Source organism: Daphnia pulex, chromosome 8 (genome assembly GCF_021134715.1).
Source record: "Daphnia pulex isolate KAP4 chromosome 8, ASM2113471v1".
NCBI lineage: Eukaryota > Metazoa > Arthropoda > Branchiopoda > Diplostraca > Daphniidae > Daphnia > Daphnia pulex.
The window spans coordinates 13614217-13638738 of NC_060024.1; the positions used below are offsets into that span (position 1 = coordinate 13614217).

Here is a 24522-nt window from a genome sequence, read left to right on the forward strand (position 1 = left end):
TTTTTACTGTTTAACTTTATTGTCAATTTCGTTAACAAACTAGAAATTACTGCTATTTCTTTAAAATCTAAAATAGAATATACATGAGAGATTGAGACATCTAGCGACTCAATCATAATGAACATTAATTCTTGGTTTATTTCAAAAGTTCCAGGTTGACGCACGAACATAATACGGATTTTAACGAATTCGTCTTAAACAAGGGGGTAACGGAACAAAAAGTAAGTTTTCACATTTAAACGGGATCCTTCCTTTACTCCCGACGGTTAGGATCATCCATTCTGCAAGGTAGGTAATGAGGTTAATGAAAAACTATTTACTAATTTAGGACAACAAATTACAAACCTGAAGATGGATAGGTCATCCATATTATTCAGCTGCTGCTTTTCCAATCCAAGGGGCGTGAGAAAAACAAATTGACGTCCTGAGTTTTCTCTTGCTTCGGTAACCAATAAATCCATACAGATCGAACGATTAACATGGTCCTGCATAAAGATTAGTAAGGGATGATTCCAATTAGGCTTTCTTAAATTTTTTAACTTTAAGACGAAAAAAATGTAAATAACAATTGATTTACCATAAATACGTCAAACTCATCGAGGATTCTGAATGGGCTTTCGGTGGCATCCCACAACGACAAAATGAAGCAGACCGTCGCAAAAGAACGCTCTCCGCCGCTTAAGGATCGAATGTCCGTTGCACCACTGTCACGACCGCGTTTAGACGTAGGTTGAGAGGATCCATCACGACCAGGTGGAACAACCATCAACGAAAGTGTCTTTTCATTGTGGTCGAACGAAAGTTCTCCCTAAAATGAAGTAAAATAATCAGCATGGTCCGAGGGTACGATGTTGAGAAAACTGATAAACTTACTTCAAAGTTACGAGTTCTTAGAAGAGCCCGAAAAATATGGTATGTTCTTGATTCGATGCTATTGCGAAACCCTTTAATGAAATCTTTACGCTTCTTGCTCATGTCCATCATTTTCTGTGCATACGTAAAAGGCTTTATTTCGTGAAGGAATATTATCATTAAGTAGAAATTACTTTTAAAGAACTCTGTACTCCTGTGACTTCCTCGAAAGCTCGTTCAAAATCTGCTTTGCGCTTTCGATATTCTGCAAAAACATGGTCACGGGATCCTAGTTCCTTTTCTTGTGCAACGATTTGCTGCTCCAATTGTCTTAACTCTGAATTAAGGTTCTTTAAAGATCTAAAATTTTTAAATGTTATTCATACTCTTTAACTGAAAAAGAAATGACATTCTCTCACTTAGTCACTGGTGCCCGGGAGGATGCCTGTGCAGCCAAAGCGGCTTCCGATTCTGCTTTAGCCCTAGCTTCTTCATAATCTGCTTCAAAAGAATCCAACTTTGATTGCATACTGGCAAGTGAAGCAGACAACTTCTCAATTGTCTCCTTGATGTTTTTTTGTTGGGTTTCCATGAATCTAAACGAGTCCTATCAAACACAAAAATAAATAGATAAATTTTCATTTTCATTTACGCAACATTTGGGTGTAATAAACCTGCAATGGCCCGCTGTCTGCCATCAAGGAAGAAATAGTGGCCTGGTGCTGGTTAACAATTTGTCGTAATTTTTGCATCTCGCGCTTTAGTTCTTCGAAACTTTCAGTCTTAGTTTGGATATCGTCATCAATCCTTTCCAACTTATTTTCAACATCAACTAAATCTTCTTCCTGTGAGATTAAGTAGTTTGAATATGAAGATAAGACGGAACACTTAAAAAAAAAATTAGTACCAAAGCCAGAACATCCGTAGAACCGCCTTCGACATTTTCTAACTCGAGTGTCTTTTTTTTCCTCTGACCATCAGATATTTCTCTCCGTGTCGACGAGAGTTTTGATTCTTCGTTTCTTAACTGCCCTTCATTATTTTGAATTTGCATACTGAAGTTTTTCAAGTTTTGGCTGATTCTTATTTCATCGCGCTGGAGGTTTTCAATTTCTTCGTGTAAATTCCTTTCACACAGAAGCAATTTTTTCGGTCAAATTAATACGCAAATAAGTTAAACAGTGACAAATTACTTACCGAATTGCGTCTTCCACCGAGGCTTGAAGATATCTGGCCGTATTTCCCACTCTTCCACAGTAAGAACGATAATTTGGATCCGGATGATAAGTATTTCCTTCTTTGGTGATCGCACTTTTGCAATTATAAGGCACTCGAGAGGAATCCGACAATAAATAGCACGCATCTCGGTCATTACCAATAAGGAGAACTTGTTCAATGCCGTTTAAGTCTATCAAGACATTCGTAACTTCGTTATCTTCAATTATCAACATATCCATTAAACAATGAATATCTTTGCTTATCAATTCCTGACTGCAATGAACCTTGTGTTCCCTAACGTCATGAACCTAATAATTTTGAGATAAAATAGAAAACTTAGAAACTGAAAAAGATTACGCGAAAATTACCTGGCCATTCGTACACGAAACAAGAATTTTTGGAGCTTGTCCGTTTCGCGGCGCTTCCTCGTGAACTATTTTCTGGAGTAACTTCGCGTCTTCATCATTGGAGCAAACAAAACAGGAAAGCCTCGGCCCGAAATAATGCTCTACTACAGGTGCCCAAGATCTATCTCGAAGTTTAATGTAAGAACCTAATTACGCAAAGGATATTGTGAAGGGGAAAAAAACCTTTAAGATTATACGAAGAACAGTAGCTTGATCACAGCTCTTTATACCGATTGGCCCTTTAGGCTTTGATCCCCTAAACGACGTTCTGTCAATTCTTTGAAGCAATTTAGGGACCCAATCTCCATAGACTGCACATGAGTTTGAATCTGATTTTTGGAGCTGAGCCAGTGTCTTTTTCTTATTTTCTGTAGTAAAATTTTAATCAGATTAAATATGGTTTCTGAGCACCTGTCACAATTTTTACCTAAGCTATTGTGAGTACGCGTCAATTCACTCCTCACAGCCAAAGTTTCGTTTCTCAATTGCATCAAAGCATTTTTTAGCTGTTCGACTTGATGTTCAGAAACTTTTCGCGACGACTCCAAGTTTTCCAACTTTTCATTTAATTGGTGCAATTCTGCTTCTCTCCTCTCCTTTCTTTTAGCATGTTCGCTGTCACCGTACCTGCCCAAGGAATATAAATGATGAATCAAATATATCAAACATTTTTTGTAGGTAACACATACTCCCTATTTAATTTGTCAATTTCCGCTTTCAGTTCTGCCTTATCTTTTATAAGACGCTGTTTTTCATTGCCCAGTTGCCTAAGATCATTCTGAAACTAATAAAACAAAATATGGTGTCAACAACAGTACAGCATGTACTAAATAGGCAAAAGTATTAAATATTTACCGTTCCATGCCGATTTTTCATTTCGGTTAGTTGGTTATCAACGACAGAGAATTCTTCTCGAGCAATTTGCAACTAAGAAAAAACCTTGAGTTGGGGAATGTTTAATAAACGAGAATGAGATATTTTGAATAAACCTCTTTTTTCTTTTCAACGGCGTCTGATCTGCGATTTTGGAACTTTTCTTGCAATTCAACCAACCGTTGTTCATGTTCTTGAATTTTAACGCGAGCCTAACAAACAAAATGGATATTAATTGACCATACGAAACTTCCAAGGGCAAAAAAACAAAACAAACCTTTTCAATTTCTGACTGCTGATGATTCTTTCTTTGTAATGCTTCAGACGCTTTCTTCTCGAAAACTTCAACTTGTGCCCAAAATATTTCATTTTCTAATTTTGTTTTCTTGTCATGGATTTCATTGATTGCATCATACCATTCCTTTTTGGTCTTCCATTTATTCTTATCAGCATTTAAGATTTCCAAACTCTAAAGATAGTTAAGTTGAGCAGGTATTTGATGTTAAATTAACACTTAGGCATATTTGATTGAAGGCTAACTTTGAAAGTGCTTGACAACACAACATTAATAGAAAACATACCTGTAACTTTTCTTTCATGCAAGCCTTGCTTCTTGATATCTCATCCTCTGCTACTGAATACTCGTTACGCATCGCATCCATCTGTGTTGCACGTTCGAACAGCTTGTATTTTTGCTGAGCGTCGTTACTGTGCAGAAAGTTCTTCGCTGTTTCTTGGTTTAAAATACATACTGGATTGTCCACTTGAATGTTCATTTGAGCGAGGATTCTGTTAAGATCACTTCGCTTGTCGCTGATGAGTTTCCCTTAAAAAACAAATAATAAAAATAACTAGCACTTTAAAAAATTGTACGAGAATAATACGTTGTTCGTTGAAAATTTTGTATCCTCCACTTCCTGTTGAAGCATTGATTGTTCGTTCTATTGTGATGGTATCACCAAAAATGTTTCGCTTGTAGGAACCCTTCCCTTTATTTATTAAAGTAACAGAGACAACAGCTTTGGATTTGCCAGTTTTTACAAAATCTAAGGGGATTAATAAGGTACATTAATCAACTCAACACAGGAGAAAACATATCTGAAAATACCTTTAATACTTTGACCACGACATGTGGCTGAAGCCCTTTCACCAAGAGCAACAACTATCCCTGTGAGAACTGCACTTTTTCCACTGCCATTTTTTCCTTTACAACACACAGATGTAATTTAAAGGACATTAGTTACAAATTAAGTAGTTACCAATGATGAAATTAATTTTTTCATTAAATTTCACTTCCAGGCGATCATGACATAGAAAATTTTCCAGTACAATTTTTTTCAATATCCCAGCGGTTTCTGAAGATCGATCCTTAAAAATACTTTTATTAAGACCAGAAGAAATTTGACTTTGAAAAACAAACTTGAACATTACTGTATGCCTGGTAATTTCAAGGGTTCCACTTTCATTTTGGAGAACCGATGACTCTTGGCTACTCTGAGCCCGTTTCATTTCTGGAGTTTGGTTGTTTTCAAATGTGGAGCTTTTTATCTGGGAAAAGTGCATTGAGAAAAGACATGATGCTAAGTGAAGGAATATTTTATCATTTTTAACTTGAAAAGTATTGTAATCAACTTAATTAAAACTAATCTAAACTGAAATGATGTTATGTTAACCCTGTCTTAATCAGTTAAATGCAGCAAAGTACAAAATTCACCTCTCTAGACTCTAGCACATGTGTGTATACACGATTAGATAGATTCCCGCTCGACGGCTACCCATTTTTTTATTGGAAAATGCCGTGGCGTTGCCAGAATTCCTAATCTAGATTTTCTTTAATACAATTTTATTTGTCTTTTCTTTTTTTTTTTAATAAGTCCATTCATCAGTCATCACTCGATATTTAAAAATAGATGTATGTAAATTTATATTAAATACATTATTTTTTATTTTTATAACAGTAAAAAACCATGGGTGGTGGGTCTTTTTTTTTACCTTTTTACCTGTGACTTAGTGTCGATCCTCGATCGGGCCGGGGATGTGACAAAATTATATCTAGAAGAAAAAGTACTTTTTCCTCTAAAAAGACAGGAAAAAGTACTTCAAGACTTCAAGTACAGATATAATTTATAACTACTTAGTAAGTAAGAGACATAAACCATTTCTCATAGGACTTTGGTCATGGGGATTGGCGACTTACTGAAGGCAACTTATGGAAGAAAAACCATCTTTCACGGATACACGCCTGCTGTCTGAGTCTTGACGCGACGAATTTTCTCGCTTGATCGTGCGATATGATTGGGGGAAATCACAAACGGAAAAGCTACGTCAAATGAGGCTCGTATGTTCGTCGCATCGGGTCGCATCCACCACGAAACTCGCACTACACAATTTTCATGAGTGGCGTTAGTTTTCATTAGTTAAGAATGATCGAAATACACAAACTACGATTTTAAATTGATTACAACAATAAAACATACAAGCTTAAACGAAGGAACCAGACTAAAGACACATTTTGTTAAGAATGATTTCGAGGAAATATAACTGATATATTAGATCATAACAATGATGTACATGACTAACGGCAAAACAAGGTTATCAACTTGAGTTGTACAGGCTTCAACGAGAGAAGTGACTACGGCGGCCCCAATAAAGCTAAGCCACGGCAATCGGGGGGAATCTCCAAACACGCCTGCCAGAAAAATCTCTTATTTGTGATATACAAATTCCAATAAGTTTATGGATCACTTACCTAAATGAAACATGATGACTAGGAACAGGATTTCCGCCAATATAGAGCACACTGTCCCTTCGATACTCTTGGAGCTACCAGGAAACTTGTTTTTGCCCCACAAAGTTCCGCCAATGCTTGCAGCAGTGTCCCCGATTCCAAGTGACACTACACCAGAGCACAGTAGCAGTTTATCTGTTGTGTCCATTGCTGATTCGAGAGGGAAGATCCATATTGGTAACGAACAACCAATCAGTAAGTAAATATGAGTGAGTATGAGGGTTCCTTGGTCTTTTTCGTCAAGAAAGCCGACCATGTTCTTGTTTAGAATGTCTCCCACGTAGTCCAGATTGTACAGTCGAACTGACTCTAATAGAAGAAAGGCAGCCAAGACCATAACCGAAGCTACAAAGAGTAGTTCAGTGTCGAAAAATACTCCGGGCAAATAGATGGCAATAACGACGCCATGGAAATATTTGCGCAGGACGGTTAGTTTGACGGAAGAACCGTTTCCAAACCACCAAGCAATTGCTAAGGCCAAAATAGTACATGCTAGCCAATACAATATGAGAAATACCTGCAAAGAGAAATGGGAATGGATTATGCAAATGTCTGACATGATGCTAAATAGTTTTGGTACCCTTGTTGTGTCCAGAAAAATAAAGTCTATCAGAAACCAGGTAATAGGGTTCTTTTTCATAACTAGAAGCATAATTGGAATTGTTACAGTTCCCATCACAGTGAAAAGCAGTAGAATGAAAGGCAAAAATTGTTGAAATTGTTGTATCAGGCCAGTACCAAGAAGAAATGATCCAATTCCCAAAAGAAAAATCTGAAAAAATTGAAAATTAAATAATGTATCAATTAATAATATAAATTGATGTGATGTACTTGGCAAAAAGCAGTGCTGAGATTGGAGCCATCCAACACACAATTTGATATTGAAACAAAACAAAAAACAATTGTCCCCTGAACAGCAAGAATTGCTTCACCAATTGAAAAGCTGCATGGAAAGTGAAGAAAAAGTTTACACAAGAATGTGTAACTCTTGATGTTGATGAGGATCATAAAGCATGTAAATTTCATCACAGTTACTAGTGCAGTCCCAGTTAGTAAACAACCAGAAAGAGCCACAGCTAAAGCTGTAACATGTGTTATAAGTGGTTTCTTGTTAAACAGATTCATATACAAGAAGACTAATGACACTGTTGAGCAAATGGTTGCTAACTTGTAACTTGTGGAAACAGTTTCATGGTATTTTAAACAAGAAAATATCATGGAAATTGGCAGGACAAATCCACACCATGATCCAACCTTTGCTCCTGGCCTATAAATCAATAATCTGTCATGAGGAAATCAAAATATTATTGATGTCCTATATTTACCTTAATTTTACAACTTTACTGATTTGGTAGTTGCATGGATTCTCTATTCTATTGATTAACTCCATTGTTACGTGAGGAATGTTGACAGTGATAACACGTTGGATTGTTTTGTTTTGAATGACTGTGCGTCGTCTGCTGCTGAAACGGAGTCTTGCTGCAGAGAGATTTGGTACTTTCTGTTTCCTTTTTAAGGATGTAAAAAAAAATAGATTGTGTTAAATATTTATAAGAATTTTTTCATCGTTTTATTTTACAAGAAAATGCGTTTAAAATCATTTGCAGATATTTTAACTTAGATCTGGACTTGCCGCAAATCCTGTTTGACACTTGACAGTTAAACATCGGCTGCTTTCGAAATCCGTTATCTGAAAGTGCAATAAACCCCATTAAACCTTAGTTTCCCCATTGTTGTTCTGTATCCTTGGGTTTTTTTTATCATTAGAATGGTTAGTAAATTAGTTGTTTTGTTAGTATGAATGCTTAATGATTCTGAATTTTACTTCATGCAGGCCAGACATTTTAAAGAACAAGATATTGCAGGTGAGACTATAATTGTAATTGATTGTATATGACCTGTTAACACTCTGTTGCAATGTTGTTCCCAGAATTCAGAGATTGCTTCTCTCTGTATGCAAGAAATGGATATATTGAAACTATGGAAACACTAATGGTGATCATGAGATCACTTAGAACAAGTCCAACACCACCTGAGCTCAAGGTTTACATGAAGAATGGCAAAATTTCATTTGCTGACTTCCTAGAGGTTATGCATGCTCATACAGTGAAAGAAAAGTCATCGAAAGATATACAGGCAGCATTCAGAGCTGCTGATACAAATGGTAGAGGTGTTATTTCCTATAAAGAGTTGCGCCACATTCTTTGTGGTTGGGGAGAAAAGCTGTCAACCAAAGAAGGTATTTTAGTATACTTACCATTTTAGTAAATAAATTTTAAATCTGTAACATTTTCTTTTTGTTAGTTGAACAAATATTTCGTGAAGCACACATAAAGGCTAATGCACCAGTGAAATATGAAGACTTTATCAAGGTTGTTACCTCTCCAGTTCCAGACTACTACTACTGAAGAAAGCCATTTAATGTTTACTATTACTTCAGCATTCCAATGTTTTAAATAGTTTCTATACTTATTTAACTTATAGAACAATCAGTACAAGGAAAAAACCAATACAAGGAAATTTGTCACTAGCTTTTGAGAGTTTTCCAAATTCTATATTGAAAAGTAAGAAAGATTTTATCATCTGTACAGCTTAAAGTTTGTTCTCACTTAAAACAGAAGTTAGTGATACATGTGCTTTTTGTGCTATTGGTTCAGAAAGGAAGAACTGCATGACACAATATTAGCGTTTGGCATCAAAATTTGTAGCAAGATTACTTGATGAGGTACTTTTAGAAACCCCCTGTCTGGCTTGGTTAATGACGAGGGAAAGGGCTTCAGGTTTGACTCCATTTTCGCAAAGTCTGACACAAATGGCCAAGGTTTCAGCATCCAATCCTGTATTAAGCAGTTTCGACAGTTCCAACAGGACCTGGAAAGCTTCCCGTGCAGCTACTGTTTGGTTCGGCCCAGATCCAGCATTGCTGCTTGTGCTTGATCGAGTCGTGGAACCCATGTCTATATTCTTTTTCATGAACGCGGGAAAAATCCTTACCTAGAGAAAAGAGAGAATAAATCGTTTAAACACCGTGCCGAAAAAATGTAACACGTCAGCTTACGCAATTCAATCAAATGAGCGACTAATTTGTTGACTATTCAAACAAAGATGTTATTGATAGGGGCAGCAGCAGACTGTGGCGTTTGCGACATTGCATTTTTTAAATCAACCGATGCGCATCAACGAACAAAATGCCCGAAGGGTTAATTTCAAATTAATGAATGAAATTTCTCTATTTAATCAACGTTTGAAAAAAAAATTGTATGGTTTTCTTTAGATTATTTCCCGACAAACGAGTTTTGGCTGGAGACATTCAACACATTTTTTTGCTGTTGCAGGTTCAGTGACGCGAAAAAAGTGAAAACAGGAAAGCGAGATAAAAAAAAAACATGTTTTTCTCTCACGAATTTGCCTATTGTTGAGTAGCGGTTATAGCATTTTCTCCTAATTTTCTCTCTTTTAAAAAAGCTCTTTCTCTTTTACCAACGGTCATCGGCGGCAGCAGCTAGCTCACTCTAGCGAGCTAACGGAAGCGAAAAAAATAGGCCATCGTTGTCGTACGGCGTTAGCTTGTCATCAGCTGTTTCAGTTGGTCGCAGACTTGGCAGTGAGGGGGATACGAGAGTTCTTTCTCTTTGTTTATTTCTTTTTAATTTCACCAAAATTTATTTTAACATCTTTATTTCCACAGCGAATATTATTTTAAACTAAAATTAGTTTTATCAGTGGCTCTTTGAGTTGTTTCTTTTATTCCATCGAATTTATATTTTTAACCAATGTCGCAGAGAACTCTATCGTCAAATGGTGAGGCAATCTTTCCCATTGCCATCTGATAAAACTTGTTTTGCTAACATGTTGGTTTGGCTTCTTTTCCACAGCAGTCAAAGCCCCTGTGAGGCCTGCTCCCCCGCCACCATCAAACATTGCAAAAGTCAACACATTCCATGTGCAACATGCAGCTGCGGCACCATCTAGGTAATCAGGACAATCTTTTCTTTGTTACCACGCATGTAGCCTCAAGGCAGAACACATCTCCATATAAAAAATTCATTTGAACTGAGAACTTGCATAAATTAACCATGAAAGTATCAATTTCAAGGTTCACGTTACATCCTTTTGTCAGTTACATGTTGTTTGTGCACAAGGATAAATACTAGGAATTCCTTGTTCAACTTTTGGCGTTTTCCTCATGACATAATCTTGCGAATAAATTGTGATGTTTTGATTTAGCAGCAGGGCACCTCCTAGACCAAGTTCAGAACCGGGTAAGAAGAAAATAGCTCCACCAAGGCCCCCTCCACCCAAGGCCAGTGCCCAGCTCAAGGCAGTGCAGAATGCCGTGGCTTTCGCTGGAATGATTTCTCAGCCGAGAAAACAAGCTCAGCTTCCGTTGACCTCATCTGTAACGGCCCCCGATCTTCTTATCAATTGGGATTCGCCGCCAACCTCGCCCACTCCCGGCCGATCATCCAGCGACTGCCTCAGTCTCAAGAGCTTTGGATCGGATAGCAGCGGGACCCAGGGTGCGTTCAGCACCATGACAAGAAGCGAAAGTGGATTTGAGAGCGAGCCCGACGCTTGGAGTGAAACAGCTGTCACTCTGGCCGCACCCGTCAGAAATGGTAAGCTCTCACAGTCCCAACATGTTGAACGTGAAAAAATATGATTCTCAGAGGAATAAGTCGGGGGGTGTTGTTGTTGTTTTGGCCGGGATGAGAGATTGTAAACACGATATCGAATAACGCCCTCATCCTCGAATTTCTACATGTCGACCCGTCACGTGTCTAAATGCCAGCATTGTTGTTGTTGTTGTTGTACAGAGAACGTGAAACCGTTTAACATGCCGACGATTATCCGGCCGAATCGATCCAGACCGCCCCCTCCGGCCATCAAATCGTCTACTCACCTAAAAGTCTTGGAAAAGATGACCTCCTCCATTCCATCAGCTGCTGCACCACCACCACTACCGCGATCGTCGTCGCCTTACCTGGCCGATTTGCTCGATTTAGACGTCACGGCCGGTGCCGACAACGACTATTCACCACCAGAGCCTTGTATTCCGCCACCGGCCCCTCCGTCGTTCCTGCTCGTTTCATCATTCAGCGCCGCTGTTGCCGCCGCTGCCACGACGCTGACGTCGTCGTCTCCTCCTCCGTCCCTCGAGTTGAGTGTGCCAGGCCCTGACGCTGGATCAGCAGTGGCTCTCTTTGATTACCAGAGTTCACACCCCGGAGATCTTAACTTTAAGGTGAGAAGCGGCGTGAAACATGTACAACATACAAATCCCTCGTGTGGTTTGTGTGGCGCCGGGAAACTTGGTGCACGGGGATTGAGACTCCCTCCGCGTCTCCTCAAACGGATCTCAGCCGTGTCCTCACGAGGCACAAAGTTAGTGAAACTCTAGAAAGGTTTTCTGCATGAGCTCCGGTGCGTCTTTGCTGCATCGATGACGTCCGTTCGTTCCTCAGTTTATAATCCCGCACACCCAGGGACATTATTGATCCCTTTTGTATTGAAGACATCCACACACGTGAAGAGAGAGAACGCGGGAGAATACTGATGAGACAACACTTTTTGAGCGTCTCCTCCCGGCTTCTCCCCTTAAGGATATTTGACACATCCGACTGTAATTAACATATCATCATCATATCTGCAGGAAGGAGAGCGGATCGTGGTATTATCTCAAGTTAACGAAGAATGGTGTAAGGGGTCGATTGGATCGTCGCAGGGAATGTTCCCGCTGAGTTACGTCCGCCTCGACGCCCCACCGACGCCAGTGGAGACCAGCCGAGACGCTCCGTCATCAAATCGGGCAGTGGCCTTGTACGCCTTCGAAGCCGAAACTGATCACGATCTGAGTTTGAAGGTAAATAAAAATATTCTAATACTAAATTTAAAAAATTTTCCTTGGGGTTGATGTTCTCTTTTGATAATGTGATAACTTTTCTCACTCTCTCGTCTTGTTATCGATCCATCAACGACAGGAAGGTGATATTGTCCGAGTGATTGAATCAGTGGGCAACGGCTGGCTCTACGGAGAAGATTGTCAATCCGGTCGGCGCGGTCAGTTCCCCGAATCTTTTGTCCGCCGAGAATTGAATTGAATTGAATCACCCACACACGTCCCAACCACCCACCCACTCTGGGAGTGAGAAATGCGCATCGATGAGATGATATAAAGTTTGAACCAATCTCGAAAAATCTTGTTAGAGAAATTCGCTGCCTTACATCTGATCGCCTCTGTCTATAATTATCAGAGACATGTTGTTTTCAACTTAAATCAACTTTGAAGAGATATATATACATACAATTTCTTTTCGCACGTGTCTATTGCCTCGGTAAGAGTGTGAGGATATCGCACTTTAATTTATATACATATGTACATGCCTGCAAAATGAAATACAATTCCCGACCCAATTTCCACCTTATTTTTAAAAAAAACATTCGGCGGGAAACGAGTAAAGAAAAATAAAAACTGGGCCGTCGTCTAGGCAATCGAGCCGTGGATATGGTGGCGAAACTGTTTCGTTTCTCTCCATTGCAGCGGAAGGCAATCTAATCCGTTCATTACGAGATGGTAATGCGCCAATTGGGAACCGGTAATCCTGATAACTAGGACTGTGGCACTGCACACAACGTCGAGCTCGTAATAAATCTGAATGGTACAACACACTATTATTTGAGGGACAGGAAAGAGGCGAGATGGGACGAGCTAATTACAAGGACGGAAGAAGAAGAAGAAGGAGAGCTAATTGCATCCATGTTTTTTTCGCTTTTTTTGGTTTGGGTTTGGGGGGAATTTTCGCCGGGCTCCTTTTGGCCGTCGTCGATGGCAGTCGGCAATCTCAACTGGTAGAAAAAAAAGGCAATAAGTTGCGTCGTCGTCGTCGTTTCTGTACTACATGATGAGACTCTGATGACGGATGAGAAGGGTTATCAACTGTAATACAGCTCGTCAACGACGGACGAAGGGACTTGGTAGCTGTCGCTTTGTAATTCCGGCGGATCCAGAATGCCTTCCGGCTCCTGCTCGTCAGACGACCATCTCCTCGTCTGATGGCGGGGCAATCGATTTTTCAGAATGGGACGCAGAGGCCGTTGATGGACGTGCGGGAGATTCGAAAGATGATGATGATGAGGCTGGGACTGCTGGCGGAGATGCTGTTGGTGGCGGACCGTGGGCCGGCTATCGATGGACTCGTCGTCAAGGCATCGGCCCCACGTGTCCTGCATTTGGGCCAGCCGCTTCTGCAGGGCACGGTACTCGAACAGGAACCGATTCAGCTGGCCCGTGTGGTAGGCGTAGCGGCGGTGAAAGTCCTCGTCAAAGACTTCCTCGGAATTGTGACGGCGGATCAACTCCATTTGGCCACCGCCGTCCAGCTCAGAGTCGAAACTGTCCCTGCCCGACGAAGGCTGGACGACGTGCTGGGCCGGGTAGAAGATGGTGGCCGGCGAGGGCTCCTGTTGCAGGTCGTCGTCCAGATCGTTCAGTTCCCAGTCGGACAGTCGCCGTCGATGAGCGCAAGGGCCCGACGAAGACGCCAGGATGGCCCTCCGCCCAGCTGCTGGAGGGAAGGCCGGCTCGTGTCGGTGGTGAAAGTGGAAGCGCGAAGTCGGGAAGATGGGCGGCGTTTCCCGTTTCAGCTGGATCAATTCCATGTCCTCCTGATTGGACGTCAAGTCACTGGAGCCGGGCGAATAGTCGCCCTCGGGCAAAAAGTCCACCAGATCCGGATAATTGCGTGACGGACTCGGAGATGTTGTCGCCTTGTCCGCCTTGAGGATGGAAGAGCGGCGAGTCGACTGTTGATTCTCGGCATCCGCATTGAATTTGACTTTGTTTTGGTACATGGCGATTTGTCGGTGCTGGCCATCGACCATCATCGGCTCCGTCATCACTTCCGCATCGTTGGTCGGCAGCTTAATCTCGGGCGAGGGTTTGGCCGGCTGATTGTTCACCAGCCACTGCTTATCCTGGAATAATCGCGTCTCCACTTTGGGCTCGTACGACGATCCGGTCCCGTTCTCCATGGCGCTGCTGTCCATCGTGCCGGATTTGAACGCGAATCCGTTCTGATGGCTCTTGTAATTGTCCGAGGCGGTAGACTGGCGCCGGAGGAAGTTATCCATCTGATCCAGCTTGTCGAACATGCTGCCAGAGTTCTGCCCGTTCATGGAGGCCACTCCCATGACCATGGAAGGCCGCCTGTGGCGCAAACTCGCGTGCATCCGGGCCCGTTTCAGCGAACACAAACAGCAGATCAACAGGACCAAGATCAACATACCGAAAATGGCCAGAATGAGGCCGGCCGTGAGTCCGCGACTCAGTTGGCCGGCTGCCAAGTCGATGCCGTTGGATTTGACCAGCAAGGTGATGTTGGCCGACACTCTCTCGGCCCGGTTGGTGGCCTGGCAAACGTAGAATCCGGAATCCTGCTCCCTGGCGGTGGCCAGGACCAAAGTGCTCGTCTTGTCCGTCCTGTCGATCCTGTCGCTGATCTCGCGGAGATAGTAGATCTGGTTGACGTTGGCGTTGGATGTGCTGGACGTGACTGCAGTCGGTGGCGGAGTCTCTTCCGGCGTCGTCAAGTTGACAATCAAGCGCTCGGCAAAGAACCACAAGACGGAAGCTTCCGGATTGCTCTGGACGTGGCAAGTGAGGTTGGCCACCTGTCCGACCATGACCTGCACTAACGAATCCGCCGGATGAATTCTGGGCGGACAGGCGAGTTCCTCCAGGGGCATCCGGTTCCACGATTGCCCCCGCAGTCGTTGCGGCGAGAGACAAAGAGGCGGAACGGAGAAGGGCATGTTGCGGGCGGCCAGCCATGACCGGAGTGGCCGGAGTGGACAAGTGCAGTTCCAAGGGTTGTGATGGAGATCGATGCCCCTCAGGGTGCGCAACGGGCCCAGCGTGGCGGTTGGAAGCACTTCAATCAAGTTGCCGTCCAGCCGCAGCCATTCGAGAAGCTCTAAACCCTGCGGATTGTACGGATGGGCGGATTGTGTGAGCATCGATTACCAGAGAGTGTGAAGATAAAATCTTTTGGCTGAATGAATGAAATAAAATCCTTACGTGAAACGCTTTCTGATCGATGTGATTGAGTTGGCAATTGGCGATCTCGAGACGGATCAATTTGGTGGCCAAAGCGAAGGTCTGTCCGGCCAATCGGAGGAGCGGGTTGCCGTTGAGTTTGAGCTCGCGCAGTTCGGGGAAGAACTGGAAGGCCTGGGTCGGGATGGACGACAAGACGTTGTGGCTGAGATCCAATTCGACCAAATTGGTTAATCCGTAGAAAGCCGTTCCGTCAATGTGCCGAAGAGCGCAACGTTGCAGAATGACCCGCTGGAGATGAGTCAGTCCCAGTTGGCGGAATTCGTTGGCCGCCAGCTGCGAGAGCGGATTACCACTCAAGTCCAGCACCTAAATAAATAATAATACCACGACCAGCAGCAGACATTGTGTGACATTTTCCTTTTTTGAGGGGGGGGGTGGTGAAATTATTCGAATCAAAAGAATAACCTGAATGGTGCTCTCCAATCCGCTGGATGGGATTTCCGTCCAGCCGGCCTGGTGGCAAGAAACGCTCTCCTTTCCGCCCTTCCATTTGCAGACGCACGGCTTGAGACAAGTATTGGCCGGCTCGGTTAGAGTAGTTGCTGACGCGGTGGTCGGGCCGGCTAGATGAAAGATGATGATGACAACGAAAACGACAAGGCTTGTGTTAATAATTCCGCAATGGAATCTCATCTTCCGGGCAAGCTTCGATTCCAGCATGTCATTTCTGCCAAATAAATAAATCAATCAATAAATTTCATATAGTATAAATAAGGCCAGAAATGTCTTCCATCTGGGGCATCATTGACACGCCCATCCGGCGGATTCTCCCCCCAGAAAAACTTGAGTGCACTACATTTTGATTTAAATAAACGGGGCAGAGTCAATATAAAGAACTATCTATCCCGCTCTGTGTGTGTGTGTATCTAAAGTCTTCCGGTCATATTATATATAGTCCAATATTTGCCGACTGGATGGCGGGGAACGAAAAAGATGGTGGGCACTTTTCTTCATCTGCCGGACACAGCACATTTTTTCCTCTTTCCCAGCAGACGGTGTGTACAATATCTTTCCATTGTTTCTTCACAGTCAATATAGGCCCGTGATGTGTGTGTACGCATAAATCAACATTGTGCAGCTCCTCCTATTTTTCTGATTTCACGAACATGTATCGACCCTCAGTTCCATTTTGTGTCGAATCAAAAAAGTCAATAACGGAATTTCTTCCCATTTTCTCCACTCATCGACAGTTTTTAGCCGTTCAAAAAAGTAGCAGGTAATAATGAAAAAATTTGGCCATTCCTTCCGGCGGATTAGATGGGCGATCGATGATTGTTTTCTTGAGAGGGTCCCGTCGTTGGCGTGTCCCGTTGTATTAAAAATAGAGATTGATTCCCTGGACGGACGGACGGTTATATTCCAACGACGAGGTGTTTGCGATGATGATGAAACGCGTTGCGCATCTCCTCCCCCAGTCACACACATACACATGGCGATGGGGGTGGTGGTGGGATATTGATGGCCCAGCGTTCCCTTTTCGGTAGGTGGCGATCGATTGGAGCGTATAGTGGCGAGCGCTGGGCTATGATCGCCTACGCCATCGAATGTATCCGCCCGCCAAACACGGAAGAATCTAATTGTCCCGGCCGTCAAGAAACAATAAAACAAACGACGAGATGGGCCAAACAAAAAAACGACCCAAACAAAATGGCCAGGCAACATCTTCTTCCTTGTCTTTTTCTTTTTCTTTTTCAAGCGGTTTTAAAACGAGGGGCGACGTTTGACGGATATTGCCCAGCTGCGTGTTGCGTGAATGAATTCCGGCCACCCCCAGACGAACGAAAAAAAAGAGGATCAAGGAGGATCAAAAAGAAAAGTTACGGCGATATCATCGGCAATGACCAATTTTGCACGCCAGACTTTTTTTCCGATTGCTCCGATCACGGCGAAATAATAAAAAGAAGAAAATCGGGAGGCAAATCTTTTGGCAGTTATATCTGGGTAGTAGGACTTCGCTAGCGCGTACACGCCCTTCCCCCTTGACTGAGCTGGGGGGACCGGAGAGACCCGTGCATTTCAGAATAAGAAGAGAACCGTCGTCCGTCGTCGTCTCGTTCGTGATCACGAGCCGCACTGTGAGGCGTTTCTTTGACTTCATCACATTCACGAGGCTTCACTTTGGGATTGAAGGCCGCAGGAGGGAGGGGGGATGGGGAGAAGAAGAAGAAAAATGTGGAAAAAGAAATGATACTATTACGAGATTATAGGGTGAAAGTATATAGACGACTAGTAGTCCCAGCAGCAGCTGGACAAGACTCGATTCATGGCCGTCTAATGCCTCCCATTCCAAATCCAATTGCCAGGCTTTGACAGAGACAAACTTATTCCCCCTCCCCAGGATCGTGAGAGATAGCCCCGTCGTCGTCGCTTTCTACAACTTCACGTTCACGGAATAATAACAAGAAAATTCCCGACGTGAATCGCCGACGACAAAATGGCATCATCGTCGTCGTCGTTCGTAACTTATGGCCCACCCCCCACCCCAATTATTGGATTTCAACAATCTCCAACCCCACCCACCCAAATGTCCACAGTGTCTACGGCGGATGAATTCCGGCGCTTTAAAATTCTCCTTTTGTGAAATATCCGCACACACACACACAATCGATTGTGTGTGATGACACTGTCACGGCGATCGACTTTTGGAAATTGTCAGGCGCTAATTCAATTTAGACTTGACAGTTCGCCTCCACCGAAAAACAACAACAACAAAGAATTGATGTCGTTTCCCCCCCCCCCCCTGGAAATTTCATTTGCCTTTTCTAAGGTCTCCCGACTAACAACTTAAGTCTTCCTCAACTCTCTCATATCTTCACTGTAGAACTGATCCTGCCCCCCCGAAAAAAAGGACTAAAAGAAAGAAGAAGGGGGAGGATACGTGGAAGATCAAAGTGTCGATGATAAGTAGAAACCCTGACGCTTGTGACAGACAACACACACACGACTATGCAGCAGCAGTAGAGTTCGTATATCGCTTGCAGGGGCATTAGCCGCCGGAATGACATTCATTTTCGTCGTGCGGAAGAGAGAGAGAGCGCGGCGAATTCAAACGTCACTCAACGACGGCCAATCAAGGAAGCGGAAAAAAGAAGAAGAACCCGATAAGCGAAAGTGTTTGTTGCAGCAGAGAGACAAGAGAAACTTAATGGATTGCACACACACACAGAGTGTGTAGCTTTTCTCAGCATCGCTGAAGAAAATAAAAAGAAAACGTCGTCGCTGTCGTCGTCGTTGGGCGTTTAAGTTATTTGCCTAGGGATCGATCACGATCGGCAAACAGGATGTAAAGATCTTATAGTATTAGTCGATCCTTTCTAAGGTTTTCCTTTTTCTTTTCTTTTCTTTTCTTCCGCCGGAGAGTTGGGATGAAGACGTGCGATGACCGCTAAAGCTTGACGTTCTCCCGCGGGATCGGCTGATATATGTAGTGTTAAGGACACAAGACGAGGGACGAGGGTGTATAGATTGATCCGCCCGCAGCCCGCCGTTCAAGAGACAATTTTTCTTTGGCAGTTTGAGCGCCCAAAGAAAAAAGGGGAACGGCCACCAACGAATCGAGTCGACGTCGTTGCTGAATGTCACGACGGATGAGTCGAGAGATGGGGCCCAAAGATTTCCCCCAAGACTCTGTCAATTAAGTCGGACGCGACCGGCAACTGCCAAGAGCTCATTTCGGGTGGCTCCTTAAATAAAACGTCACACATCTCCTGGGTCCTATTCGACAGGGGTTTTATCTTTAAGTGTAACCAAACTAATAATGTCCAGACAGTTATGGGCCAAAATAAAATAACAGAAAAGAAAAAAGAAAAACAGAACTTGACCGATTTCCGTCACGATCCAGTCCGGGAGTAAAAAAAAAAAAAAAAACACTTCCGCCCCGTTTGGTCCGTCCTCCAGTCCCGCCTGCTTCGTGTTTCTCTCTATTAGATCAACTTTAGTTCTGCTGCTGCTGTCCGTTTTTCTTTTCTTTTATTTCGTTCTCCACCAGTCTGTCACCTTATTTTATTTTCGCTGCTCAATGTAAAAACCGTTGTTATTACGTGTAGCGTATAGGAGAGAGCTGCTGCTGCTGCCGCTTTCAAGGATCGATTGGTATTTTTTTAAAAGCGCCAAAAGGAATCGAAAGCGACAAGTTTTATTTCTGCTACGCTGTTGCCGGGACCACCCTGGTTTTTTCACGAGTTTTTCAACCCATTTCAAACGCCGATGGCGGAAAAATGGAACTCTAGAAAAAGTTTGAGATTAGTCGTGATTTCCACAAAAGGCCTGCTGGCACGTGCTGATTGGATCGCGTGACCCACGGGCAACGTCCGTTTTTTCGCTCTGCCGTCTAACGTCTTAACTTGGCCATTGGTTGTACATTTCCGATGTGTTGCGATGGCCAGTGCCGAGTGGAATTCACAACTATGGCGACTCTCTTTTATCCTCTTCTTCTTGTACGTTTCGACTTCGACGGGCAGAGCGGGAGCCAAAAGGAAAAGATTGCCGCCATCGACTTTGGCCGGCCCAGACGACGACTTTATGATGGCACAATGGCACACAAGTAGAAAACGTAGAGTTATGAGCCATTGTCTCCCAACTAGGCTCGCCATTGAACACACACAGAGAAAACTCTTCTTCTAACTGGCCAAAAGAACCTGTGCAAATGTCGTACGGGCCGAGCAAAGTTGGAGCGCACAAACTAAACAACAACCACCCCACCGCCGGTTTATCAATTGTTAATGAAGCCATTGATTTGCAAGCCGACGACTGAATAAAATAAATAAAAAAAAAAAGTTACGACCGGGTTATTTCCATATGCGGCAGGCAGGCAGGCACGCAGGAGCGTCTACAATCATCGTGTTACCATGTCGGTCGCCGCCGCATGGAAATGGGGGCTATACGGAAAATAAGGATCTCCATTCGAAAAAAAGAAGAAGAAGAGACTAGGATATGTGGTTAAACAAGACGTCAGAGCAGATGTGAATGCAGAGCTAATTAAGGCGCAACTGCATCGGGATTTCTCTTTTTTTTTCGTTCCTTTTCGTTCCTTTTTATTTACACGACAGGACCTGTAACCCCTCGTCCTCCTCATTTCCTTTTTATTTTCTAACCTACTAGAAAAATACTGACACTGAAAGATTCGTACCGACGCCGGGACCTGATTCAATAAATGTTGCGACGTGAAATGTTGGCCAAAAAAAAAAATCCCGAAAAAAATTCAAATTTTTGCGGCTGCTAATTAAATCCTTGGAATTGCGTAAACAGAAATAAAAAGAGGGAAAACCTTTGGCGTGACATTAGATCCACGAAAATGTCGTAGGTAAGGGGGGGGGACGTAATTGAAAACCCGCCCGCGGGAAAACATTTCCCGATGACGTAAAAAAAAAAATGTCGATTGAAATGGAAATAAATCTCAACTTACCGCTGTGATGGAATTCCTATAGAAAGTAGACGCTCCGTTCTGCAGTGGTTGCACACGAGAGAAAAGTTACAAAAACGTTCCTCAACCGCTGTAGAGAGAGAGAGCACACACGATGAGAGATGTGTTTGTTCGGTCCAAAGGACAGACAAGTACTAGTACTAGTAGAGAGGTGGTGTCCGTCAACTTGCCAGTCGGGTGGGACACCACCCAGTGTCACCAATAGCTCTTCCACCCCACTTTCAGGCCCCCCCCACCGTTTCTTTTCCGCCGTTTTCTCCCGGCGGATGCGCAGGGCAACTGGTTCCTGACGCCCAAAAAAGAAGAAACGGAGGGAACCGCTTCTTCTTTTGCCACACATACACAGTCGTAGTAGGAGCACTTGCGGGCTGCCGCTATATACACACTACCTGCCTTCCATGACTACTAGACTGCTAGTATACAGATAGCTGGGCGCGCTAGAGCGTACGGTACAAGAGTCGATAATCCATAATAATGATTCTCCCATGTTCTTCTTCTTTCGTTCTTTTTATCTCTGCCTAGTAGCAGCAACAGACTGGCCGCCGCCACCGCCACCGCTGCCGCCGCTGCTCCATAATGTGATTATCGAAGGCGTAGTACTACCGACTGGGCTACACAACATGGTTGTCCGCTGGAAGGAAGGGTGTCGACGACTGGCACTGGCTTCCATAGATCATAATCACCCCCCGGGCTCGCTGAGACGAGCTTCAACTGGTCATTGATTTACAGAGTGTGTGTGTGCGTGTGTTGGGCTATTATAACATTTCCCTCCATCTGTTTCTCTCTCTCTCCGGTTGGGTGACGTTTTAATACGTCCCGACGTGTGCCAGACCCTAACATATGGAGTTAATAATAACTTGTCTATTTGTCAACGATAGGAGAGAACACACATACAAACGCTCGGCACCGCTCGCTAGGGCACGTCGAAATAATGCTGGCCAATGGCTTTTTTTGCCAAATAACCGTTGGAGAAGTCCAGCGCGCTCATGACCGGACGCCTGTGCGGCGTCACATATCGGATGGCCACCCAGTCTTCCTGGCAACGGACAAACAGCAGGTTCCGCGTCCGGTCGACCACGATGCGGCCCGGTCGCACATCGATTAGATTTTGCAACATTTCGGGAAACGGTTCCGTCGTCGGTGGTTCCACGGCGTTCAATTTGACGTTGGCTCCGTGAAAGAAGGTCTGCAGTTTGAACAGGTGACACGTCGCCCTCCACCTATTGTAGATCTGGGCGGCATTCAACCGAGTCCAATCGATGTGAGACAATTTGGCATCAATTTTCGGGGCTGCGAGGACAAACAAAAGAGTTGCAAGATGAGCCCGTGCGTGACAATAAACAACATACCTAATGTGACGCCGTGCGACGGCTGTGGAATGCATCGATCTAGATGATAATGTAGATCGGATATGCAGCGAACCAGCAAATTGGCACCCATTCCGGCTAGTCTATCGGTTAATTGCACGGCGGAAATGTGTGGATCGATGGCGATACTTTCCTGCGCCACAATGTCTCCAACATCAAAGCTGCAACCAAGTCACACATTGAATTTTACATTTGCAAGTTAATTGAGGCATTTGGACAAGCGCCAGGGCCTCAGAAATAATCAACTGCATTACTGATGGGGCTTAATTCGCATGATTGTCACTCCTGTCTCTGCATCTCCATTCATAACAGCATGAACTACAGGGGCTGCACCTCTCCATCTGGGTAGTATACTGCCGTGGATGTTCAACATTCCCCTGGAAAAATATAAAACACATTTATGTTAAGTGAATTGGAAAATTTACAATGTTACACTGGTTCACCTACAGTGGGAAACCATTGATGATTCTTGACGGAATGAGATGTCCAAATGAAGCGACTACCCCAAAGTCCCAGCAATCATTTTGTTTTTCTTTTGGAAGTGGCCAGACTGAGATCGGCAGATTATGCTGCTTTGCATATTTTGCTACCAAGCAGGGATGGGGTTTGGGGGCTGGAACCACCACAGACAATTCACTGACCATACTTCCATCCTGCCTACATGGAGACAATTCTTTTACAACTATTTCATTCAGAAATGTAAAATAAAAATGGTTTTTGCAACCATACCGGCATTCACTTACATGGCTCTGTGCAGCTCTTCGAGACTCTTTAAGGCGAAACCGTCGGTGCCAAAGAACATAATCTTCCATTTCTTACGACTATTATCAGAACAATATTTTCTGGTTTTCAAAATAAATACATTTTTAAACGTTTTAAGGACCAAAGTCCTCACGCTTCTGTAAAACATTTCAACATGTTCCGACAGACCGGCGAAATCGTCTGCTCAGATGGTTTCTATGGCAACAGCCCAAGAGACGTCTGCTGTTCAACGAAAAAAAGTGATCCTTAAAAAATGACGTGTCGTTCCATTCTTTTTTTGTTTCTATCGTCATTAGTCATTAATAACGTATTGGGTAATCTTGAGCAGGTCAGCGATGTAGAACTAGAAAAACTCATTGCCAACGAAAAATTTGTCGTCGCCCTATTTCGTGGCGGTAAGATTTAGATTAAATGTTCCAAGAATGATCGACAGCTAACTTTCTTTCAATCCGTTTTAGAAAGTTGTAAGGACTGCGATGATTTGGAATCACAACTTTCTTCAATAAGGGAAGATCTTGTGGATGCATTAAATGCCTGGGTGGTGAAGGCAGTATCCAGCTCACTTGTGTCCAACTTCACCTCAGGGAAGGAATCGGTCAAACCACTTGTTGTTTACTTCAGACACAGCGTCCCACTTTTATATGATGGTAGGCTTCCGTCATTGCAAAAACTGTCCAACAAAGTGGCTTATCCTAATGGTTTTTATTTTTAGGTCCTTTGAATGATGAAGTTATGTTGGATACATTTATCCAGAATAAAGACCCTGCTGTTAATCATTTAAATGATGATTCCTTTGAGCACTTAACCCAGGCAGCTTCTGGCGCAACAACTGGGGATTGGTTTGTCATGTTGTAAGGAATATTTTTTTCTGTACTAGTGTTCATGTCCTATCGCTTGATCTGTAAATGTTTTATTTTCATAAGCTACCGAGATGACTGTGAATCCTGCATGAAGTTCCAAGCCAAGTGGGAATACATTGCCTCCCAGCTCAAAGGAAGGATCAATTTAGCTAGAGTAAACATTAAGGATGATGGGATCTCAACTGGAAGTCGCTTTGATGTCAGCCAAGTACCTGCATTCCTTTTGTAAGACATTTGACATAATTTATTATTTCAAATTTGATGATAAATTATGTTTTCATTTGTCTAGTTTTCGCCAAGGAAAGATATTTACTTACGATCTCTCCAACCAAGACAGCAAAGCCTTTCAAAATTTTGCGCTGGGATGGTACAAAAATGTTCCGTCCAAGAATGTCCCGTCGCCTAAAACACCGTTGTAAATTGTTATTCAAATTTCAAGGTCTGAATCAGTCTACTAATCCATACACTTGTTATCCAGTGATGAACTAGTTGATCGAGCGGTTTTCACACTCAAAGAAAACCCGTGGATATTACCAGCTGCTGGCGTCACTCTACTCCTCATTCTGATTGCAGTCGGCCTGAACGCATGGAAGAGCTCAAAAACAGTGAAACCGACCAAGACAAAGAAAAGTGTAAAAAAATCTAATTAAACCACGTCAGCATTGTCATGTAGAAACAAACATGAGATTTCCAGCATGAACTGGATAAGCTGCGCGAAAGGTGCTCCTCGGAATACACAGTTCCCCAAAAATTCAGTTTTCGCCTTTTTTAATTGACTTGACTGCACTAGAAGATTGTTGTAGAGATTTACGTCACGCAGCCCGCGTGATTTGAGTACACTTGGGTCTTTTTTCC

The 24522-nt window shown here is 43.3% G+C and overlaps 7 protein-coding genes and 1 long non-coding RNA gene across 14 annotated transcripts in view; 4 read left to right on the forward strand and 4 right to left on the reverse strand.

Annotated features, from left to right (window-relative positions):
• The window catches only part of LOC124201033, a 74649-nt gene that overhangs the window by 16196 nt on the left and 33931 nt on the right, over nt 1-24522 (forward strand). The window lies entirely within an intron of this gene.
• On the reverse strand, nt 116-5168 carry LOC124201004 (structural maintenance of chromosomes protein 6-like). Its single transcript, XM_046597438.1, has 22 exons — nt 5065-5168; nt 4782-4898; nt 4610-4718; nt 4459-4554; nt 4235-4396; nt 3932-4176; nt 3628-3819; nt 3467-3562; nt 3333-3404; nt 3167-3261; nt 2905-3104; nt 2708-2845; nt 2439-2623; nt 2050-2378; nt 1760-1979; nt 1527-1697; nt 1272-1459; nt 1047-1212; nt 874-987; nt 578-808; nt 346-485; nt 116-281 (listed from the first exon to the last, which is right to left on the reverse strand). The coding sequence occupies exons 2-22, from the start codon at nt 4857-4859 to the stop codon at nt 254-256; spliced, it is 3255 nt and encodes a 1084-aa protein (XP_046453394.1). The 5' UTR covers nt 4860-4898; nt 5065-5168; the 3' UTR covers nt 116-253.
• Nucleotides 5876-7646, reverse strand: LOC124201012 (dolichol kinase-like). Of its 3 annotated transcripts, none has more exons than XM_046597450.1 (5): nt 7464-7643; nt 6970-7420; nt 6719-6910; nt 6100-6655; nt 5876-6039 (listed from the first exon to the last, which is right to left on the reverse strand). In XM_046597450.1, the coding sequence occupies exons 1-5, from the start codon at nt 7526-7528 to the stop codon at nt 5900-5902; spliced, it is 1404 nt and encodes a 467-aa protein (XP_046453406.1). In that variant the 5' UTR covers nt 7529-7643; the 3' UTR covers nt 5876-5899. The 3 variants fall into 3 exon arrangements, with proteins under 3 accessions (XP_046453406.1, XP_046453407.1, XP_046453405.1); XM_046597451.1 differs by having other exon boundaries at nt 6970-7405; nt 7464-7641; XM_046597449.1 differs by having other exon boundaries at nt 6100-6910; nt 6970-7405; nt 7464-7646.
• On the forward strand, nt 7759-8668 carry LOC124201028 (calmodulin-like). 2 transcript variants are annotated; one of them, XM_046597471.1, is made up of 4 exons: nt 7759-7909; nt 7973-8003; nt 8069-8377; nt 8443-8668. In XM_046597471.1, exons 1-4 carry the CDS (start codon nt 7907-7909, stop codon nt 8544-8546), a joined length of 447 nt encoding a protein of 148 aa, XP_046453427.1. In that variant the 5' UTR covers nt 7759-7906; the 3' UTR covers nt 8547-8668. The 2 variants fall into 2 exon arrangements, with proteins under 2 accessions (XP_046453427.1, XP_046453426.1); XM_046597470.1 differs by lacking the exon at nt 7759-7909 and having other exon boundaries at nt 7940-8003.
• LOC124201016 (formin-like protein 7) lies at nt 9649-12552 on the forward strand. 4 transcript variants are annotated; one of them, XM_046597456.1, is made up of 6 exons: nt 9649-9939; nt 10014-10110; nt 10369-10757; nt 10956-11383; nt 11792-12001; nt 12120-12552. In XM_046597456.1, exons 1-6 carry the CDS (start codon nt 9912-9914, stop codon nt 12237-12239), a joined length of 1272 nt encoding a protein of 423 aa, XP_046453412.1. In that variant the 5' UTR covers nt 9649-9911; the 3' UTR covers nt 12240-12552. The 4 variants fall into 4 exon arrangements, with proteins under 4 accessions (XP_046453412.1, XP_046453411.1, XP_046453413.1 ...); XM_046597455.1 differs by having other exon boundaries at nt 9692-9939; nt 10366-10757; XM_046597457.1 differs by having other exon boundaries at nt 9704-9939; nt 10017-10110; nt 10366-10757.
• On the reverse strand, nt 12573-21649 carry LOC124201005. Its single transcript, XM_046597439.1, has 5 exons — nt 21573-21649; nt 20661-21511; nt 15662-15923; nt 15215-15562; nt 12573-15117 (listed from the first exon to the last, which is right to left on the reverse strand). The coding sequence occupies exons 3-5, from the start codon at nt 15914-15916 to the stop codon at nt 13072-13074; spliced, it is 2649 nt and encodes an 882-aa protein (XP_046453395.1). The 5' UTR covers nt 15917-15923; nt 20661-21511; nt 21573-21649; the 3' UTR covers nt 12573-13071.
• On the reverse strand, nt 21525-23043 carry LOC124201018 (methionyl-tRNA formyltransferase, mitochondrial-like). The gene is made up of 5 exons (XM_046597460.1): nt 22789-23043; nt 22493-22702; nt 22300-22422; nt 22028-22206; nt 21525-21968 (listed from the first exon to the last, which is right to left on the reverse strand). Exons 1-5 carry the CDS (start codon nt 22953-22955, stop codon nt 21592-21594), a joined length of 1056 nt encoding a protein of 351 aa, XP_046453416.1. The 5' UTR covers nt 22956-23043; the 3' UTR covers nt 21525-21591.
• On the forward strand, nt 22997-24418 carry LOC124201020. The gene is made up of 6 exons (XM_046597463.1): nt 22997-23202; nt 23266-23454; nt 23520-23658; nt 23731-23892; nt 23957-24082; nt 24146-24418. Exons 1-6 carry the CDS (start codon nt 23061-23063, stop codon nt 24315-24317), a joined length of 930 nt encoding a protein of 309 aa, XP_046453419.1. The 5' UTR covers nt 22997-23060; the 3' UTR covers nt 24318-24418.

Excerpts from the sequence above, each read along its gene's own strand:
- LOC124201012 (XM_046597449.1), bottom strand. The coding sequence starts at position 7,528 with ATGGAGTTAATCAATAGAATAGAGAATCCATGCAACTACCAAATCAGT. Across the intron at positions 7,406-7,463 it reads AGTAAAGTTGTAAAATTAAG|GCCAGGAGCAAAGGTTGGAT; the intron begins GTAAATATAGGA and ends ATTGATTTATAG. Across the intron at positions 6,040-6,099 it reads AGTCATCATGTTTCATTTAG|GCGTGTTTGGAGATTCCCCC; the intron begins GTAAGTGATCCA and ends TTTTTCTGGCAG.
- LOC124201005 (XM_046597439.1), bottom strand. The coding sequence starts at position 15,916 with ATGCTGGAATCGAAGCTTGCCCGGAAGATGAGATTCCATTGCGGAATT. Across the intron at positions 15,563-15,661 it reads GATTGGAGAGCACCATTCAG|GTGCTGGACTTGAGTGGTAA; the intron begins GTTATTCTTTTG and ends TTATTTATTTAG. Across the intron at positions 15,118-15,214 it reads TCGATCAGAAAGCGTTTCAC|GGTTTAGAGCTTCTCGAATG; the intron begins GTAAGGATTTTA and ends TACAATCCGCAG.
- LOC124201016 (XM_046597455.1), top strand. The coding sequence starts at position 9,912 with ATGTCGCAGAGAACTCTATCGTCAAATG. Across the intron at positions 9,940-10,013 it reads GAGAACTCTATCGTCAAATG|CAGTCAAAGCCCCTGTGAGG; the intron begins GTGAGGCAATCT and ends TCTTTTCCACAG. Across the intron at positions 11,384-11,791 it reads CCGGAGATCTTAACTTTAAG|GAAGGAGAGCGGATCGTGGT; the intron begins GTGAGAAGCGGC and ends TCATATCTGCAG.
- LOC124201004 (XM_046597438.1), bottom strand. The coding sequence starts at position 4,859 with ATGAAACGGGCTCAGAGTAGCCAAGAGTCATCGGTTCTCCAAAATGAA. Across the intron at positions 988-1,046 it reads GAGTACAGAGTTCTTTAAAA|AAAATGATGGACATGAGCAA; the intron begins GTAATTTCTACT and ends ACGTATGCACAG. Across the intron at positions 282-345 it reads GATGACCTATCCATCTTCAG|AATGGATGATCCTAACCGTC; the intron begins GTTTGTAATTTG and ends CCTACCTTGCAG.
- LOC124201028 (XM_046597470.1), top strand. The coding sequence starts at position 7,940 with ATGCTTAATGATTCTGAATTTTACTTCATGCAGGCCAGACATTTTAAA. Across the intron at positions 8,004-8,068 it reads TAAAGAACAAGATATTGCAG|AATTCAGAGATTGCTTCTCT; the intron begins GTGAGACTATAA and ends TGTTGTTCCCAG. Across the intron at positions 8,378-8,442 it reads AAAGCTGTCAACCAAAGAAG|TTGAACAAATATTTCGTGAA; the intron begins GTATTTTAGTAT and ends TCTTTTTGTTAG.
- LOC124201020 (XM_046597463.1), top strand. The coding sequence starts at position 23,061 with ATGACGTGTCGTTCCATTCTTTTTTTGTTTCTATCGTCATTAGTCATT. Across the intron at positions 23,455-23,519 it reads CGTCCCACTTTTATATGATG|GTCCTTTGAATGATGAAGTT; the intron begins GTAGGCTTCCGT and ends TTTTATTTTTAG. Across the intron at positions 23,659-23,730 it reads GGGGATTGGTTTGTCATGTT|CTACCGAGATGACTGTGAAT; the intron begins GTAAGGAATATT and ends TATTTTCATAAG.
- LOC124201018 (XM_046597460.1), bottom strand. The coding sequence starts at position 22,955 with ATGTTTTACAGAAGCGTGAGGACTTTGGTCCTTAAAACGTTTAAAAAT. Across the intron at positions 22,703-22,788 it reads GAAGAGCTGCACAGAGCCAT|GCAGGATGGAAGTATGGTCA; the intron begins GTAAGTGAATGC and ends GTCTCCATGTAG. Across the intron at positions 22,423-22,492 it reads ATCATCAATGGTTTCCCACT|GGGAATGTTGAACATCCACG; the intron begins GTAGGTGAACCA and ends ATATTTTTCCAG.